Source organism: Labrus bergylta, chromosome 20 (assembly GCF_963930695.1).
Source record: "Labrus bergylta chromosome 20, fLabBer1.1, whole genome shotgun sequence".
Lineage (NCBI taxonomy): Eukaryota > Metazoa > Chordata > Actinopteri > Labriformes > Labridae > Labrus > Labrus bergylta.
The window spans coordinates 10,748,828-10,764,435 of record NC_089214.1 but is presented as its reverse complement, the minus strand read 5'-3'; the positions used below and the strand labels follow the sequence as shown (position 1 = coordinate 10,764,435).

The 15,608-nt window shown below is 42.8% G+C and overlaps 1 protein-coding gene across 1 annotated transcript; it reads left to right on the top strand.

Moving 5' to 3' along the window:
* The first annotated feature begins 234 nt into the window (after positions 1–234).
* Positions 235–15,574, top strand: boc (BOC cell adhesion associated, oncogene regulated). The gene is given in 18 exon segments (XM_065948948.1): positions 235–310; positions 312–352; positions 1,132–1,404; positions 4,954–5,100; positions 5,940–6,083; positions 6,365–6,658; positions 7,857–8,135; positions 8,223–8,491; positions 8,592–8,757; positions 9,601–9,660; positions 9,969–10,178; positions 10,530–10,705; positions 10,830–11,052; positions 11,786–11,971; positions 12,052–12,263; positions 12,354–12,442; positions 13,292–13,443; positions 14,486–15,574. Coding segments are annotated over 18 exon segments (3,156 nt in total). The 5' UTR covers positions 235–245; the 3' UTR covers positions 14,656–15,574.
* The last annotated feature ends 34 nt before the right edge of the window (positions 15,575–15,608 follow it).

Here is a 15,608-nt window from a genome sequence, read left to right as displayed (position 1 = left end):
CTGCCTGTTTGTGTACGTGTGTGTACGTCAGATAAGTTTTTGTATGGATCAAGATAGATTGTTTAGATGGATGATGTAGTTGTGTTTTGGTGGTTTTGTTTTCCATGGACTTCTGTGGCTGTGTGTTTGTTTCAGTCAGAAGAAAGTGGTTTATTCTGTTTGTTTAGAGTGAACAGATTCTGTAAATGACCCTCTGACCTTTTTTCTTCTTCTCTGTGTGTATTTCAGGGGGCAGTGTATGGAAGATGTCTGGAAAGAGAGACTGGACTCCTTGGATGAAAAAGAGAAGGGCTCCAGTGTTGTGCGCTCTGGGTGCTACTATGCTGTCTGCAGAGCGGCGCCTCAGTCACTGGTGAGTACAAACAGAGATTTTCAAACTGGCTTGCTCAATGGAACAATCTGTAAAATGAAATCTGAACATTTCCAATTAAGTCTCCCTGAAACGTTCATTACTATCGACTCCAATGCTGACTTTATAAATGACTTTACTTGAGTCTTTTATAACACCTGGTGCACCATAAGTCTTGCCAGGGACTAAATATTCTGGCTCAGTCACAGGTGGGAGGTGTTTTACGTGTCTGGCAGCAGTAACAGCAGTTTATTTGAAATGAAGAAGTGGGTAGTTCACATGAGCTGTACTAGCCAAAGAAAAAAAAAACTGAAAAAGAAAAGAAGTGTTGTGTGTGTGTGTGTGTGTGTGTGGAGCTGGAACAGAAAGCTCTTGAATTGATTAGTTGATTGAAAAAAATATTTATTGGCAAACTATTTCTCAGTGTTTAAGTCATTTTCCAACAAAGTGACAGAAAAGGCTTTTCTTAGACTGACATTGTGATTAATTTTGGAGTTTGTGATTGGTTGGACGAGACCTTCAAGAATCAAGTTTTTTTTTTTTATAAACGTTTTACTAAATCCAGAAAATATTAGAACAGTGTTAAATTTCAGTAAAGCTGAGACACAAACACACAGGAGCTCCTTTTGGTTTGTCTAATTACATGTACGTCATAAGCTATCACCTTGCAGAGCATTGTTTGACATGGAGTAACTGGTCATGTCTTTAAGAGCTTATTTTTATTTATTTTTCTAATGTAGTAATATTATTGTGTCTGACTGTTTTGTACAACTTGTCTTCAGATGAGGTGCCAATGTTCACGGAGGAGCCCATGTCCGTGGTGCAGAAACTGGGCGGCAGCGTGAATCTGCGCTGCAGTGCCCGACCCACCTCTGCCAACATCAGTTGGCGCCTCAACGGCCAGGAGTTTGCGGACGGAGATCTGGGTGTAGTCCTGGGACCCAACAGCCTGTTCATCCCTGCGCTGTCTAACCTGACCCTGGGCAGGTACCAGTGTGTGGCCAGCACAAGCGCGGGAGCTCTGGCCAGTGTGCCAGCTAACGTCACTGCTGCTAGTAAGTAAACACTCTAAGCTCAGACACAAACAAATGGGCCTCTTTATGGTTTGTCACTTTTCTTTACTTGACTTCATTATTTCCTAGTTGCAGATGCTTCAATACCATTTTTTTTGTTTTCCTGATACGGATTAAGACACCTATAATAAGTGGTGACCGAATAATGAGCACCGAGTGGAATTAAATAATATACAACACTTAGTGCTGACATTTATCTATCTGTGACTTAAGTAACACTTTCAGTTGTTTGTTTTTCTCACATGATGCTTCATGTGAAATCAGTTGACTCTTTTGGGCTAATAAGTTATGGTATGGTATTGATGCATTGACCTAACACCTATCGTCTATGACAGAGGATGATACCAATACTGATATCTGTACCGGTTGTTACCTCTAAATCTTAACCAATACAGAACACTTTGTACTCTCCCACTGCTTTGAGTCGTATACTAACAAAGTTGAATCAACTGTTACTGTTACTGCTACTGCCAGCTGCTTTTGTGTGGTGTCATATTCATCTAATGCAGCTAAAGTGAATTATTCTGACTGCTGGTGTTTTTTGTAGTCTTGAGTGTGCGGGGTTATATTTGATATGCATCATGGGACCGAGAGGGGGGCCTGTAGCTGTGTAACTTGAACCAGAGGAATGGAGGGGACTCGGGGGGGGGGGGGGGGGGTGCTGCTCAGATCTGTGGAGAGGGACCAGGACTCAGGCAGGCTGGGGGCCCCCTGCTTCCATCGGCCCCGTCTGTTCCCCACAACACCACATTCCTCTCCACGGGGCCCGACAGCAGGGCTCGCTAGAAATTATGGCCCCGTAATTGGTTAGAGGGCTGGGGGAATGATAAGGGTGCCGTGTGTGTGTGTGTGTGTAAATGTGTGTGTGAGTATGGACGGAGGATACACCATTAGGTAAAGAAAAGGGTGTTGTTCAGTGTATTGTTTTACATTCAGGGATGTGATGTATGAGGCTGCTATAGCCGGGGAAAGTGGAGGTGTTTTAAGCGCGTCGAGACAAGATCCTCACACAAGATGAGACGTGATGTCACATTCTCCGTCTCCCCTTCATTGCCTCACACACACTTTCACACATTTCACTCCTCACCCTGTCACTTTCTCTCCTTTTAAACTCCTTTCATTATCTCTTACTATGCCTCCTCTTTTGTCATCATCAACTTCATGTCTAGTATTTTTCCTTTCCTTTCTTGTTACAATGGCAGTAAAAAGTTAGTGATAGTTCAAATGGTGGATATTGAGATAACCTCATGTGGAGGTAGAAACTTTCACACCGGCCAACCCCCCACAAAAAAAAAAAAAAAAAAACGTCTCTAATTTAATAACGGTCTCTCCTACACGGCCATCCCCCACAGTGCCTAAGGAATTGCTCCGCGGGAGTGTGTACGTGCCTGTCTCTCCATGTGAGCCCTCTTAGTTGTACGCACATGTTATTTTGGGATGAGAATAGGTTGAATCCAGACCCTCCGCGCTATCCGACTCTGGAGGATCTGCTCTTTTTTTGGCAGAAGTTAAAAGCTCCTCGCTTGGATTCTTGTGCAGACAATCACCTCCCCTCTGTGCAGAAAACAGACATGTATCTGCACAGCGTGTACGCACAACACGTTGCAAAAACATGTTATAATTCAGACGCACACACGCACGCACACAGGCCTCCTGCTGCTCCACATAAAGATGATGAATGCACTGTCTCTCTTGAAATATTTCAAGTCGGCTTTGCCAAGCACTGCTGGTGCGGGAGGTCTGCTTCTCTTTATGAATACCATCAATCCTGCATCCCTACCGCACGAACACACACACACACACTCACACACACAGCAGCACACACACACACACACACACACACACACACCACACACACAGCACATGCATGCACAGTGCGCACACACCCTGAGATGCACCCATGCAGGGTTCTTCCTGTAAAGAATGTTGGGCGGCCTTTTTTTTTTTCAGGGGGGTTAAAAGGTGTAACTGAAGGAATTCGGGAGAAGCGGGCAAGAGGAGGAAGGTGGGATGGGTGGATGTATGTGGGGGGGGAGGGGTGGGGGGGGGGGAGGGGAGGGAGGGAGTTGGCTGTAAAAACAACACCTGATTGATTTAGCAAATGGAGCGCCACACGGTCTCTCTCCAAGTCCCCCTAACACTTAGCTTGACATGTTCTGGCTGGATTCTCATCTTTCAGAAAAAGAGTTAAAAAAGAGTCAGAGGAGGGTGTGTGTGTGTGTGTGTGTGTGTGTGTGTGTGTGTGTGTGTGTTTGACTCTGATTTCTTCCACTAACCCCCCCCCCACCCCCCCCCCCCCCCCCCCTCCAGACACAGACAGAAACAGAGTCAGAGGTCCAACATATGAGTGCTAAATAAATCAGGGAATGTGTTTTTTGAGTGCGCTGGTTAAATCTCTCTGATGTCTTTATCAGTAGAAACAGGCCTTAACTAAATGTCACTCATTGAATTAGAGCTGTATACAAAGTCTCACCGTGTGTACTAGCAGCTTCTTGCTGGAGAGAGGGGGGAGAGCAGCCAGTCCAAGGAAAAACACAGCAGTTATAGCACCGTTGGAAAGAATGAAGAGACGCCATGTTTGTTAAGAATAAATCAACAAAGGCTGGTAGGCGTTTAATTACGTTCCTGTAGTGGTTTTATTTATCTTTCATTTCACTCTTGTTGGAGTCCCTCATGACAAATGTCTCTAGTTGTTGCCCCCCCCCCCACCATCCTGTACTGGTTTCCCCCTTTTCTCAGTCACCTTTTCCTTCTGCCTCAAAACTATAAAATGTTTTTTTTTGTTGTTGTTGTGGGTTTTTCTTCCTCCTCCCCCCCCCCCCCTCTTAAGAGCCCAGTTATGCTGTTTCCTCCCAAACCAAAACTGCATATCTTTCTTTGAAACTCCATAGCACGGACACCCTCTCACCTTTGACCCCCGTGGCCAGGCCTCCATGCCGCTGAGGCACAGAGGAGGAGGGTGGGGGGGGGGGGTGGGGGGGGGGGGGTGTGCGAGGAGGTTAGGGGTCAGAGGTCTCATGAGTGTCTGTGCTGTGCAGACTGTGTGTCTGCGGGACACAGTCGCAGCACATGGCCTCAGTAATTCCCACTCCCCTTTCCCACACAGTCTGAACCGGCTCCAGTCACAGTATAATGTTTGACAGGATCAATGACTCCTACTTGAATGTTACAGACGCCACTTCTCTGCTTATCCAGAGTGATGTAAAAAAAAAAAAGTAAAAGAACAAAACTGCTGTGACTTCAGGAAAACAGTGGGACAGAAATGACTAAAAGGAAGAAGATGAGGTTTTAGCCTTCAAAGAGAAAAGAGTGTAGTTTTCATACAATAAGGACAAGCTGATGTGAGAGAAATCCAATATGGAAACAACAGTTTATTATTGCTCAGAATCTGTGGTTTTCTCCTTCTAAAGCTGAGGACTGACTGTATACATGTGCTGTTGGATGTGATTTACACTGCGCATTAGCGTGATGAAAGAAAGCCCAACTGTGTTGCAGCATACTGACTTCTCGCCTTGGCTGTGTGTTTTCCAGAGCTGCGGGATTTTGAGCCTGATGACCAGCAGGAGATCGAGGTGGACGAAGGCAACACGGCTGTTATCGAATGTCACCTCCCGGAAAGCCAGCCCAAGGCTCAGGTCCGCTACAGCGTCAAACAGGAGTGGCTGGAAACCTCCAAAGGTACTGAGCTGCTTCAGTTCATTAGCGTTTCCCCATAATCTTTGCCTGCTTCCCTCTTGATTCCCATACTATCTTTATAATTTACCGGAATGCTATAATCCTGCTATCTGGCCCATCATAAAACCAGTGATAAGGGTTTTATCTGGGAGAATGTTGAAGCATGGGAATGCAGTTGTTTATTTTTGAAACTATTTACTTCTAAGTTGCCTGGAAGAGAAGAAGAAAAGCTCCAGTGGTTTGTGGATGGTATGCTGATGATGCCTGGGAGCTGTAGGTACTGATATCTGCAGCTTATCTCAGAGGAAATGAACGCCACATTGAAAGGCACTCACTGACTTATAGTGATACCCTGGGGCGCCACCCTGTGGTCTCTGACGATAATGCAAACGTGCAATAAAATGTCATTAAAATACTCATATTACACAGTTTTTGGATGGCATGGACGTTATTTCTCTTGTGTCTTGCCCATAATAATGAATTAACTTGAATTTTTTTTCACCATTAGGCTATCAATTTCACACTATCTTGAGTTTTCACCAGGCTCTGCATTCAAATGTTTGCACTGAATGTACAAGCTTATTTATTTATTTAATAATCAGGAAATGCTATGTGTGTATTTCATTATTTCGCATTCTGAAAATTGCCCAACACCCTACACTATAGAATTTTCAAAGTAACTACAAATATTGATAACTTAAACGTTTAGCATTTCTAATCTTTGTTTTCACTCTTGTAACAATTGCTAACCCTTTACCACCTGGCCTTAGTTGTAATTGATAGTTTATTGATAGTTTTCTTTGTGCAAAGAGCGAGAGCTGACGTATGCTTCTGTCTCTCAGGGAACTACCTCATCATGCCATCAGGGAACCTGCAGATCGCCAATGCCACACAGGAGGATGAGGGGCCGTACAAGTGTGCTGCCTACAACCCCATCACTCAGGAGGTCAAAACATCCACCTCTGCTGACCGCCTGCGCATACGCCGTGAGTCATCCTCTCTGACACATTCTGTGTTCTCAAATCACTCACTGTAATACAAAAATGATTAACAGAAGTTAAGGGTCATTGTAACTATTTCTGTAGTCACATGGGGGGCTCAGGGGACAATCACTAGTTCAGTGAGACTTTTACTAGTTGGCCACATTTAGTACCAGTTAGGTCAAACGTTCTTCTTCAGAAGCAGGGATCAGAGTGTGTTGAGTAATTTGAGAAGGGTGCACACTCTTTTTGAGTACTGATTCCTCGACTGTCCTCATCTCTCCCAGGCTCCACCTCAGAAGCAGCTCGCATCATTTACCCTCCAGCCTCTCGCTCCATCATGGTGACCAAAGGCCAGCGGTTGGTGTTGGAGTGCGTCGCCAGTGGCATCCCCACGCCGCAGGTCAGGTGGGCGAAAGATGGGCAGGACCTGCGCTCCCACAACAACACCCGCTTTCTACTCAGCAACCTGCTGATCGACGCGGTGGGCGAGCGCGACTCGGGCACTTACGTTTGCAGAGCCGATAATGGGATCGGCTCAGCGAGCACTGCGACGGTGCTGTATGACGTACAAGTGTTCGGTGAGTCAACTAGAAGAGTCGGGGAAAGTTGTTTTAGTGTGCTGTTTTGTTGTTCATGTGTTTTGGGCTTTTTTTTTTTTTTTTTGTTACTTTTTTATTAAGGCTCCTGTTGTGTCTTTTCATAGTAAACAGAGTTAGCTTGCAGAGTATGTATTGTAGACTGAGTCATTCAGACATACTAAAAAGTCTTTAGGAGAACTTTAGACATTTTTACAAGGTATAAAAACATGAAATCATATTGAGAGTCCTGCATGAGTAGTTTTTTTTTTTTCTGTGTCTTAGATTGAATAATTACACTGAATCTGTGTGTGAGAAGCCTGGGTGGTGTTTTCTTTTTAAGAAAGACTTTGTGGAGACAGTGTTCTCTTTTCTGTAGCAGGACTTGACTGAATATGTCTAGGTTATGGATGACTGTTTTTACAGTGATTTTCTGTGAGGGTGTGAGCGTGTGTGTGTGTGTGTGTGTGTGTGTGTGTGTGTGTGTGTGTGTGTGTGTTGAGGGCTTGTCTCTCTGCAGCTGGCTCTAATTAAAGCCAGAGAGCTGCTGTGGCTGTAATAAGCTCTGTCTTTCCCTGATTCACAAGCAGCCAACCATCAACTAGCTGGCTTGGCCCTGCCTGCCTCACTCTATTCAACTCGCTGTCATCCAGCCTTCAGACACACCCACACATGCATAATTGTATTATAAGTCACACACACACAGGCTCATACACATGTGGCATTGTTGTATCTTTAACTATTTTAATAATGGATCAAACAAATCGCGCATTTATCAAGTGAGAGATGTCAAACATGAATTGGTTCCAGTAAATTTTCTGTTTTTCTTAATTGTATAAGGAAAGTTTTTTTCATTTTTGACCACTGGAATTAAAACTTTTGGAACTGAAAATGTCCTTGATGCCAAGGAGGGGTTTATAAATTGGGTTTTGGATCAACAGTCGGGGAAAAATGGGCAAAGCTAATGTGTTTACAACATTAAGAGAAGCAGAAAATCCTCTCAATGTCGAAGCCAGACAGGAGAATGTTTGGATTTTTTTCTTTAAAGAATGACTCAAAATGGTAACTGAATATTGAAGTTGTTGTTTTTGTTGGTAAAAACAGTAACTTTCTGTCTGTACCCTTAGCATGCCTATGCCAACATAAACATTCAACCTTCCAAACGAGCTGCCTCTTGACTTTTCTTTTCTCTCCCCCGCAGAGCCTCCTCAGGTGACTGTGGAGCTGCAGCAGCAGCAGCAGGAGGTTGTGTACGGCGAGACGGTTCGCTTCATCTGCCAGGTCCGCGGTAAACCCACACCCTCCGTGATGTGGCTCCACAACGCCCATCCTCTAGCGCCGTCTCCTCGCCACCGCCTCACCTCAAAAGGGCTGCGTGTCACCAACGTGGGCCCTCAGGATGACGGACTGTACCAATGCATGGCTGAGAACGGGGTGGGCAGCTCACAGGCCTCTGCTCGCCTCATCACAGTGTCAACAGGTAAGTCAGACTACTGATAATTCCTCACGACTTTGAGGCTTTTATTTGTAGCCTTTAGATTTCATGATGTGTGTCTTTTCTCTGCAGGGATCTCATCCAGAGGGAGGCTGCCCTCACTCTACCGGCCTCTCAGCCCAGATAAAGTCCTGAGGGAGCAGCCGCCTGTGAGGCCGGGAGCCGCTGGGGCCATGCTGCCAATGGACTGCTCTGAACTGCCAGGACATATCCTTCCTGCTGAAGCCCCCGTCATCCTCAGCCAGCCGCACACCGGCAAGGCCGACTACTACGAACTCACCTGGAGGCCCCGACATGAACAAGGACCACCCGTGCTGGAGTATTTGGTCAAATACAGAAAGGTACTGCCATCAGCTCACTGCTAAAGTGTATCAATGATATTATCTCAAACCTGTCAACTTTTCAATACAAGTGACTCATGGCTCATTCTCTCTCGCTCAGGTGGGAGACCCTCTAGCAGAGTGGACCTCCAGCAGTATCTCAGGGGCCCTCCACAAGCTCATCCTGGCCAAGCTGCAGCCAGGCAGCCTCTACGAGGTGGAGATGACTGCCAAAAACTGTGCAGGTTTGGGACAACCTGCCATGATGACCTTCAGAACTGGCAAAGGTACAATGTCTGTATAGTTACAGCGTTAGTTTTTGAAGATGAAGATGTTTTTGTTTTTTAGCTCAGCTAGCAGGGTGGCCATTGGGCCATGGCTGTGTGGCTGTAGCAACAACTTCTGTCAGACCTCAAATGTTTATTTCTGTTTAAATAGAGCAAAAATTAAATCATGTAAACACTCATTGTTCCCAGAGAGAGACTCTTTTTGATCTCCTGAATTTCCCTTACAGTTATGATTTTATATGAAATATGGCAGCCCCTTTTAATTACAATTTAACTTCTTAAATGTGATAAAAATGTAAATCATCACATTGCCAACCCTTTATTTTTTTGACTAACTCATTACTTTACATTTAGTTTTAATAGCACATGTTAAGTGCAGATTAGCAAATCTTACCATGCTAACAACAAACCTGTTAAACATCCTCATTCTAATAGAACACAACAGAATAACTTTATTGTCACTGCACATTTTATGAAAACATTTGCAGTGCTTTTCTTAAATAGAAGAACATCACAAACCCTCTTTCATTCAGCCACACAAACATTCACATTAACACAGAATTTCAGCTGAGTCATTGCCAGCAGGCTAGCGTTCTGATTTTTCCTTCTTTTTTTTTTTCTCCCAAAACTTTATTGAGGTAAATTTGTATTTAACAAATTCGAAGGCAAACATTAACACGCTGACTTTGTTGATAAGCTCAAAGCCGTGCTAATAGTCCAAAGAGGGGCTTTTGCAAAGCTGTTCAAATGCTGTTTGTCCTCTGGAGAAGGGTTTAATAAAGTTTGTATAGAGCTGAAAAAAACAATTCTTTGATCTTACTGTTGATGCTTTTGTGTTTTAAGGCCGCAAAGGACAAATCGACCCTCCTAAAACTCCCGCTGTTCCTTCACCAAGCCTCTCTCGTAAGTATCCGTCCAATCTTGTACTTCTAAATATTACCTCCAATTAACTAAACTTACTAAAACAACCACTTACGCTAAAACAGCTAGAAAAGTATATTAATAATCAGCAAGACCCTGAACTTCTAACCATTCTGCTTTTGACTAACATAGACATTTCTCAATCTCTTTCTCCTTTCCATCTGAAGGATGAGCTCTCAGTAAGTGCTGCATGTAGCATGTTTTTCCTCCGCTGTCATAATTACAGAGTTGTCCTGGGGTTTGGTGTCGCTTCTTGTCCTCCATCTGACACTGTCAATTCTTCAACGCAGCTCCGGAAGCCCCCGACAAACCCACAGTCTCCACGGCAACGGAAACGTCGGCATACGTGACTTGGATTCCTCGCGGTAACCGCGGCTTCCCCATCCAGTCGTTTCGGGTGGAGTACAAGAAGGTGAAGAAGGCAGGAGAGGACTGGGTGACGGCCGTTGAAAACATCCCCCCGTCACGACTCTCGGTGGAGATCACAGGCCTGGAGAAAGGTCGGCCATCTTTCACGCGCACTTTAAACAGTGTTGTTATTATTCACCGCAGTTTTATTCTGAGTTTGTGGAGTCGGGGGGAGGAGGAGGATATCGTACTGTATAATTACAGTGATGATGTCCTTCATAATTACATTCCCTTAGGCCTGTAGATTCATCAGTGGAATGGGTGTTGTTACAGTCATTTTAGTAATTGCTGCCATCAATCAAACCATAACTGTGTCCCATTTGCCTTGAAAGAAAAACATAAAGTAGAGTGAAAACAAACATTAGTCAACAGAATAAAGCTTCATTCCAGGCTGCTTTTAGCCCCCAGAGACAGATTAGCATTAATGATCCCTCTCCCTGCAGGTACGTCCTACAAGTTTCGTGTTGTGGCGGTGAACGTAATTGGTTCCAGTCCTCCCAGTGCCCCTTCCAAGGCTTACACAGTAGTGGGCGGGAGACCCCATGAGCGCCCTGTTGATGGACCCTACATCACCTACAACGAAGCCATTAATGAGACAACCATCATTCTCAAATGGACGGTGAGGAACCCCAATACATAACACACAAAAAAAGAAATCAATATTTCTGGTTGCTGTGGATCAAGAGTAATGGTGCTGTTTGCAGTACTTCTTTAATATGTGATTTTTATCTCCTTCTCAACAGTACACTCCCGTTAACAACACTCCCATCTACGGTTTCTACATCTTCTACCGGCCGACAGACAGCGATAATGACAGTGACTATAAGAAGGATGTGGTGGAGGGAGACAGATACTGGCATTCAATCACCGACCTGCAGCCCGAGACGGCGTACGACATCAAGATGCAGAGCTTCAACGAGTTGGGAGAGAGTGAATTTGGCAATGTGGTGATCCTGGAAACGAAAGGTGAGGTCGTCTTTTGGGAGACTTGACTTTAGTGGTTAGTGGTCACTGAGCTTAGTGATGGAAATAGGTATTATTGGTGTAATTAGATTATAAGATAATGTCATACCAGTAATTATTTCATAATATATTACATTATATACTATTAAATAATTAATACAAATGAATACCTTGTATTTATATGATATATTTTAGTTAAAGGGGGTTAGGACTTGATAAGTTTAAACTTCTTCCTCCTCCTTTTTGGGCATGTAATGTGGTTATATATTTTTTTTGTTTTCAACATATTTTTAATTACAGAATTTCTTTGTTTGTTATTTGTTTTTGTTTTTTAAATGTTCGAAATAAAATAAAATCAAGCTTACACGCTGATGTATGTAGAACAGGGGTGGGAATCGCAGGAAAATTCCCAATGCGATATGATACAACACGTATTATCCTGCTTCATCTGTTCGACTTTATAACCTTCTTCATTATCTTTAGTTAATAATCCATTCATGTTACCCTCGTTCATGTCATAAGTGCCACAGTGAGGAGTCATGAAGTAGTGATGTGCTGAGCATGTTTTGAGAGAAGTATCACTATTTGGCAACAGCTATTTGATAATAGAAGAGTCAGGCACATGATACATGGCTGTATGGATATTTTGTCCCACCCCTTATCAAGAAGCAGATACTGTTCTTATTGAAGAATTCTAATCTTTAATTTTAACATATTTTTCTGTTTCATCCCCTAGCTCGTCCTAATCAACAACGACCTACCCCATCAGAGACCCCAGACCACGTGTTGGGACACGGACACGGACTTGTGCCTCGGCCCGGCGACCTCCCCTACCTCATAGTTGGTATTGTCCTGGGAGCCTTCGTCTTCATCATCGTGGCCTTCATCCCATTCTGTCTTTGGAGGGCTTGGGCCAAACAGAGTGAGTGCTCCTCACGTCTTCTCAGAAGTTGTAGTATTTGCAGATGAATTTGTGTTAATCTCTCTTTGTGCTCATTCCAGAGCAAACGTCAGACTTGTGTTTTCCTGCTGTGGCCGCTCCGGTGTCGTCGTGTCAGTACACCATGGTTCCTCTTCAGGGACTTGCTCTGGTAGGCCACTGCCCACTGGACGGTCGTATGACGGCTCCACACAGCGTGTATCCTGCTAATGGAGAATACACACTGAACGGCAAGCCCCATCACCCCACGCACTGCCTGCCGGGGCTGCAGCAGGTACAGACACAGTCCAATAAAGGTTATTCATAAATATATAAAAACAGTCTTACAGTGTTGAATATATGATCTGTTGTTTTGTTTTTGCAGGAGGACGTGGACTGTGATATGGAATGTGACACTTTGCTGCCTCAGACAGTTTCAAATGGACATGTGCCTGTTTATCACTACTCCAGCAGGTATGTGTACAAATAAAACATCTCTAAGGTGTGTGCCCAAATGTGTGAGAGGGACAGAATAAAGGTGTAGTGCCTTAATAATTGTGAAAAAAGATAATGCTCATGATAGACCCAAACAGCGGACCATTTCAGGGTGCTACTGAAATGTGCATTTTTGTTGACTTTATTGATATTTCTGATTTAATGAGGGTACGTAACAAGAAAAGGATTCTGTCAAACTGCACAGATACTTAATTTCACATTTTGTACATTTTGTGTTTCTTACAGTTTTACATTTTTGAATTGTATATTATATATTGTAATTGCTTCCATATTTTATTATTTAAGTTCTTGCTATGTTTGCTTTGTTTCCTTTTGTTAACTGTTTTTTGCACCAATAAACCCAAGACAAATTCCTTGTATGTGTAAATGTAGTCGGCAATAAAAACCGGTTCTGATTCTGAACTGGTACCAAATCAAACAATTATTTCATCAAGTAGCAAACAGAAAACTATTGTTTCAAGATTAATTATATAACTCTAAAACGAGGGAAAAAGTCAAAGAAAATCCAAATGTTGTGCTTGGTCCTGCTTTTTAAATGCCATGTTTATATTACATGTGATGAGATTGATCTTTTGTTTTGTAAGTGTAATTTAAAGTCCCACTTTAAACTACATAGGACAAATAGCTTAAGTAGCGTGTTAGCAGAGCAGCAGCAGTAGTGAGATGCTCAGGATTGAGTTAAGCTAAACACTCGCTGTAGATTTAGAATGTTAAACAGAAGAAATGCCCTTAACGTGTTATGGTATGTTAAACCCTACCTGAAGCTCCTTACATGATTATAAACCTTCATTGTCTCCTGTTCCTCAGTGGTTCAGATCATCATGAACAGAGCTGCTGTCCTCCTGATGACTCCACTCTGCAGCTCCTCCACTCCTCCCATCAGCACCTCGCTTCACAGGAGCTGGATGATGATGGCAGCTTCTGTTGTGGAGACGAAGAAGGGGATAGCATCACTCAAAGTAAGTGACAATTCTTTCACTGTTTTCACTGTTCACATGTTTCTTTTTTAGTTAGATAGATAGATAGATAGATAGATAGATAGATACTTTATTGATCCCGAGGGACATTCAAATTAAATGTATATATCCAGATTTACAGTCAGGATCTATTGTTTTTCAACTTTTCCTGCAAGTCAGACATTCAAGTAGTTTAGTAGAAGAACACGATAAGGATTAATATGTGGAAAAATTAATGTCGCTTTTATTGTCATCTTATATTTTTAACTTTTTTTTTACCAATATTGTGGTTTAGAGATAACACTTTGGCATTGGATATTTACATTTGCTGGTTAGAAGCCGGTGGCAGCCTCCGGTGTTGAAATAGAAGCAAATACTGAAGCGCAAAAAAAATGCAAATCCTTTAAGTGTTCACTTGATGCTGACTGTAAAAGCCCTTAAATTCCCATTAGAATCAATATAGAAATGTCATTTTTTACAGCAGAAATAAACATGATAACAGCCTGGTAAAAAGGACAGCTCTCTATAGCTCATTTCTTTAGTGACAAACTCTACAGGGGTTAAATGATTTCTTTATTCCCCGTTTGATGATATAAAGGTAAAGATTTAGCCATTAAGTTTATACATCATTAGGGGCTTGGCTGATTTGACTGACAGGTGGGCATGTTATTGCTGTTGGCCAGGAGGCGTAAGGGCCGCCTCAGCTCCACTTCTTTATTTACAAAGAGACAGCATTTCCAAATTGGCAATTACCTTTGTCCAGCTTGAAAATGTGTCTCGGGAATCAACGAGTGACGTCACTGAGTCTGAGTCCATGTTCTTTACAGTCTATAGTGAAAAGCTGGGGGGAAAAAAACACATTTGTATTTGACCTTGAGTTGGGTGTTACTTGTGACACACACTGACTAAACGCTCAATCAGTAACTGCCATGTTCAAGGTATGATTATGGATAAGACATTTTATCTGCTTCCATTTTCAATATTACAAAATCATCTTTATTTTCTCTCACTGGTCCTTTCTCTCTCTCTCTCCATCCTCCTGCAGAAATATCGTCCTTTCCTCTTCTCTCTCTAGAGGATGAAGGCATTTTCACCACATCATCCTCAGCAGCCACAACACCACAATCCCAAGACACACCAATACAGGAAGTGAACATCCTCCCAAATGAAGCATCCCTTGAGAACACAGAGACGGCGAACACAACAGAGGCATAAGAGACTGTTGGACAAGCAGAAGAAAACCAGAGAAAATATTTATTTTTGTATCACAGATATTTATATATTTATGCTTTTGTACATAAGTGTCTGACTGTACTGTATATAAGGTATTTTTTTTAAAGTGAAAAAGACTCTTATTCATACATCACTTTGGAGAAAGGGAGCACCATGTTGTCATGCTGTTTGTGTTTTCCTGGGAGGGGAAATACGTTTGATTCCTCATGTTGAAGAAGATCGGTCAAGGGGCCTTAAATCTGCAGGGGATTCCTCTCACTTTAGCACTTCACCCTCCTTGTGTCATTCCTCACAAAATCCTCCATCCGTAATGTTTGGACCTTAGGTACTTAGCTTTATGTACAACCAGAACAAAGGGACCATTCAAACCAGTCTGATGCTGTAATTATGAGGTGCTTTATTGCTGTTTAGACCCGTTGCTATGTCACATCTTCAAACAATTGTCATTTTGTAATGTGTTTTATGCATTGTTCATCATTAACATACTATTAACTTGTGTATGCAACATAAATCATTCTGTCCAGTAGTGTACAAGAGATTATATATTGTATAGTTATTTATTTTTGTGATTTTTATATATTATTTTTTAAATCACTGAATGGGAGAGATTCTGGAAAATATCTTAAACTCAGTCATAGATAAGCTGAATTTTATCCTCCAACCACTTCTGTGTTTACTCATTTGCTGGTTACCAAAATGCGTGGCAGGTGAGGGCGCTGTGACAGGTGTGTTAGTATTATTCCTCCCTCACAGGTTGCTGCATAAGTATTAGTCTTTTCCAGAGACGTACGTGATCGAAATGAAGGAGATCCTGAATCTACACTCCCACAAGTGGAGCCAACTTGTGGCTGCACACGCTGGAGCACTATTGCATGTAAATAAAAAAAGCTTATGAAATTAATACGTTTTTGGCGCATCATTTTAGTCCTAGTATA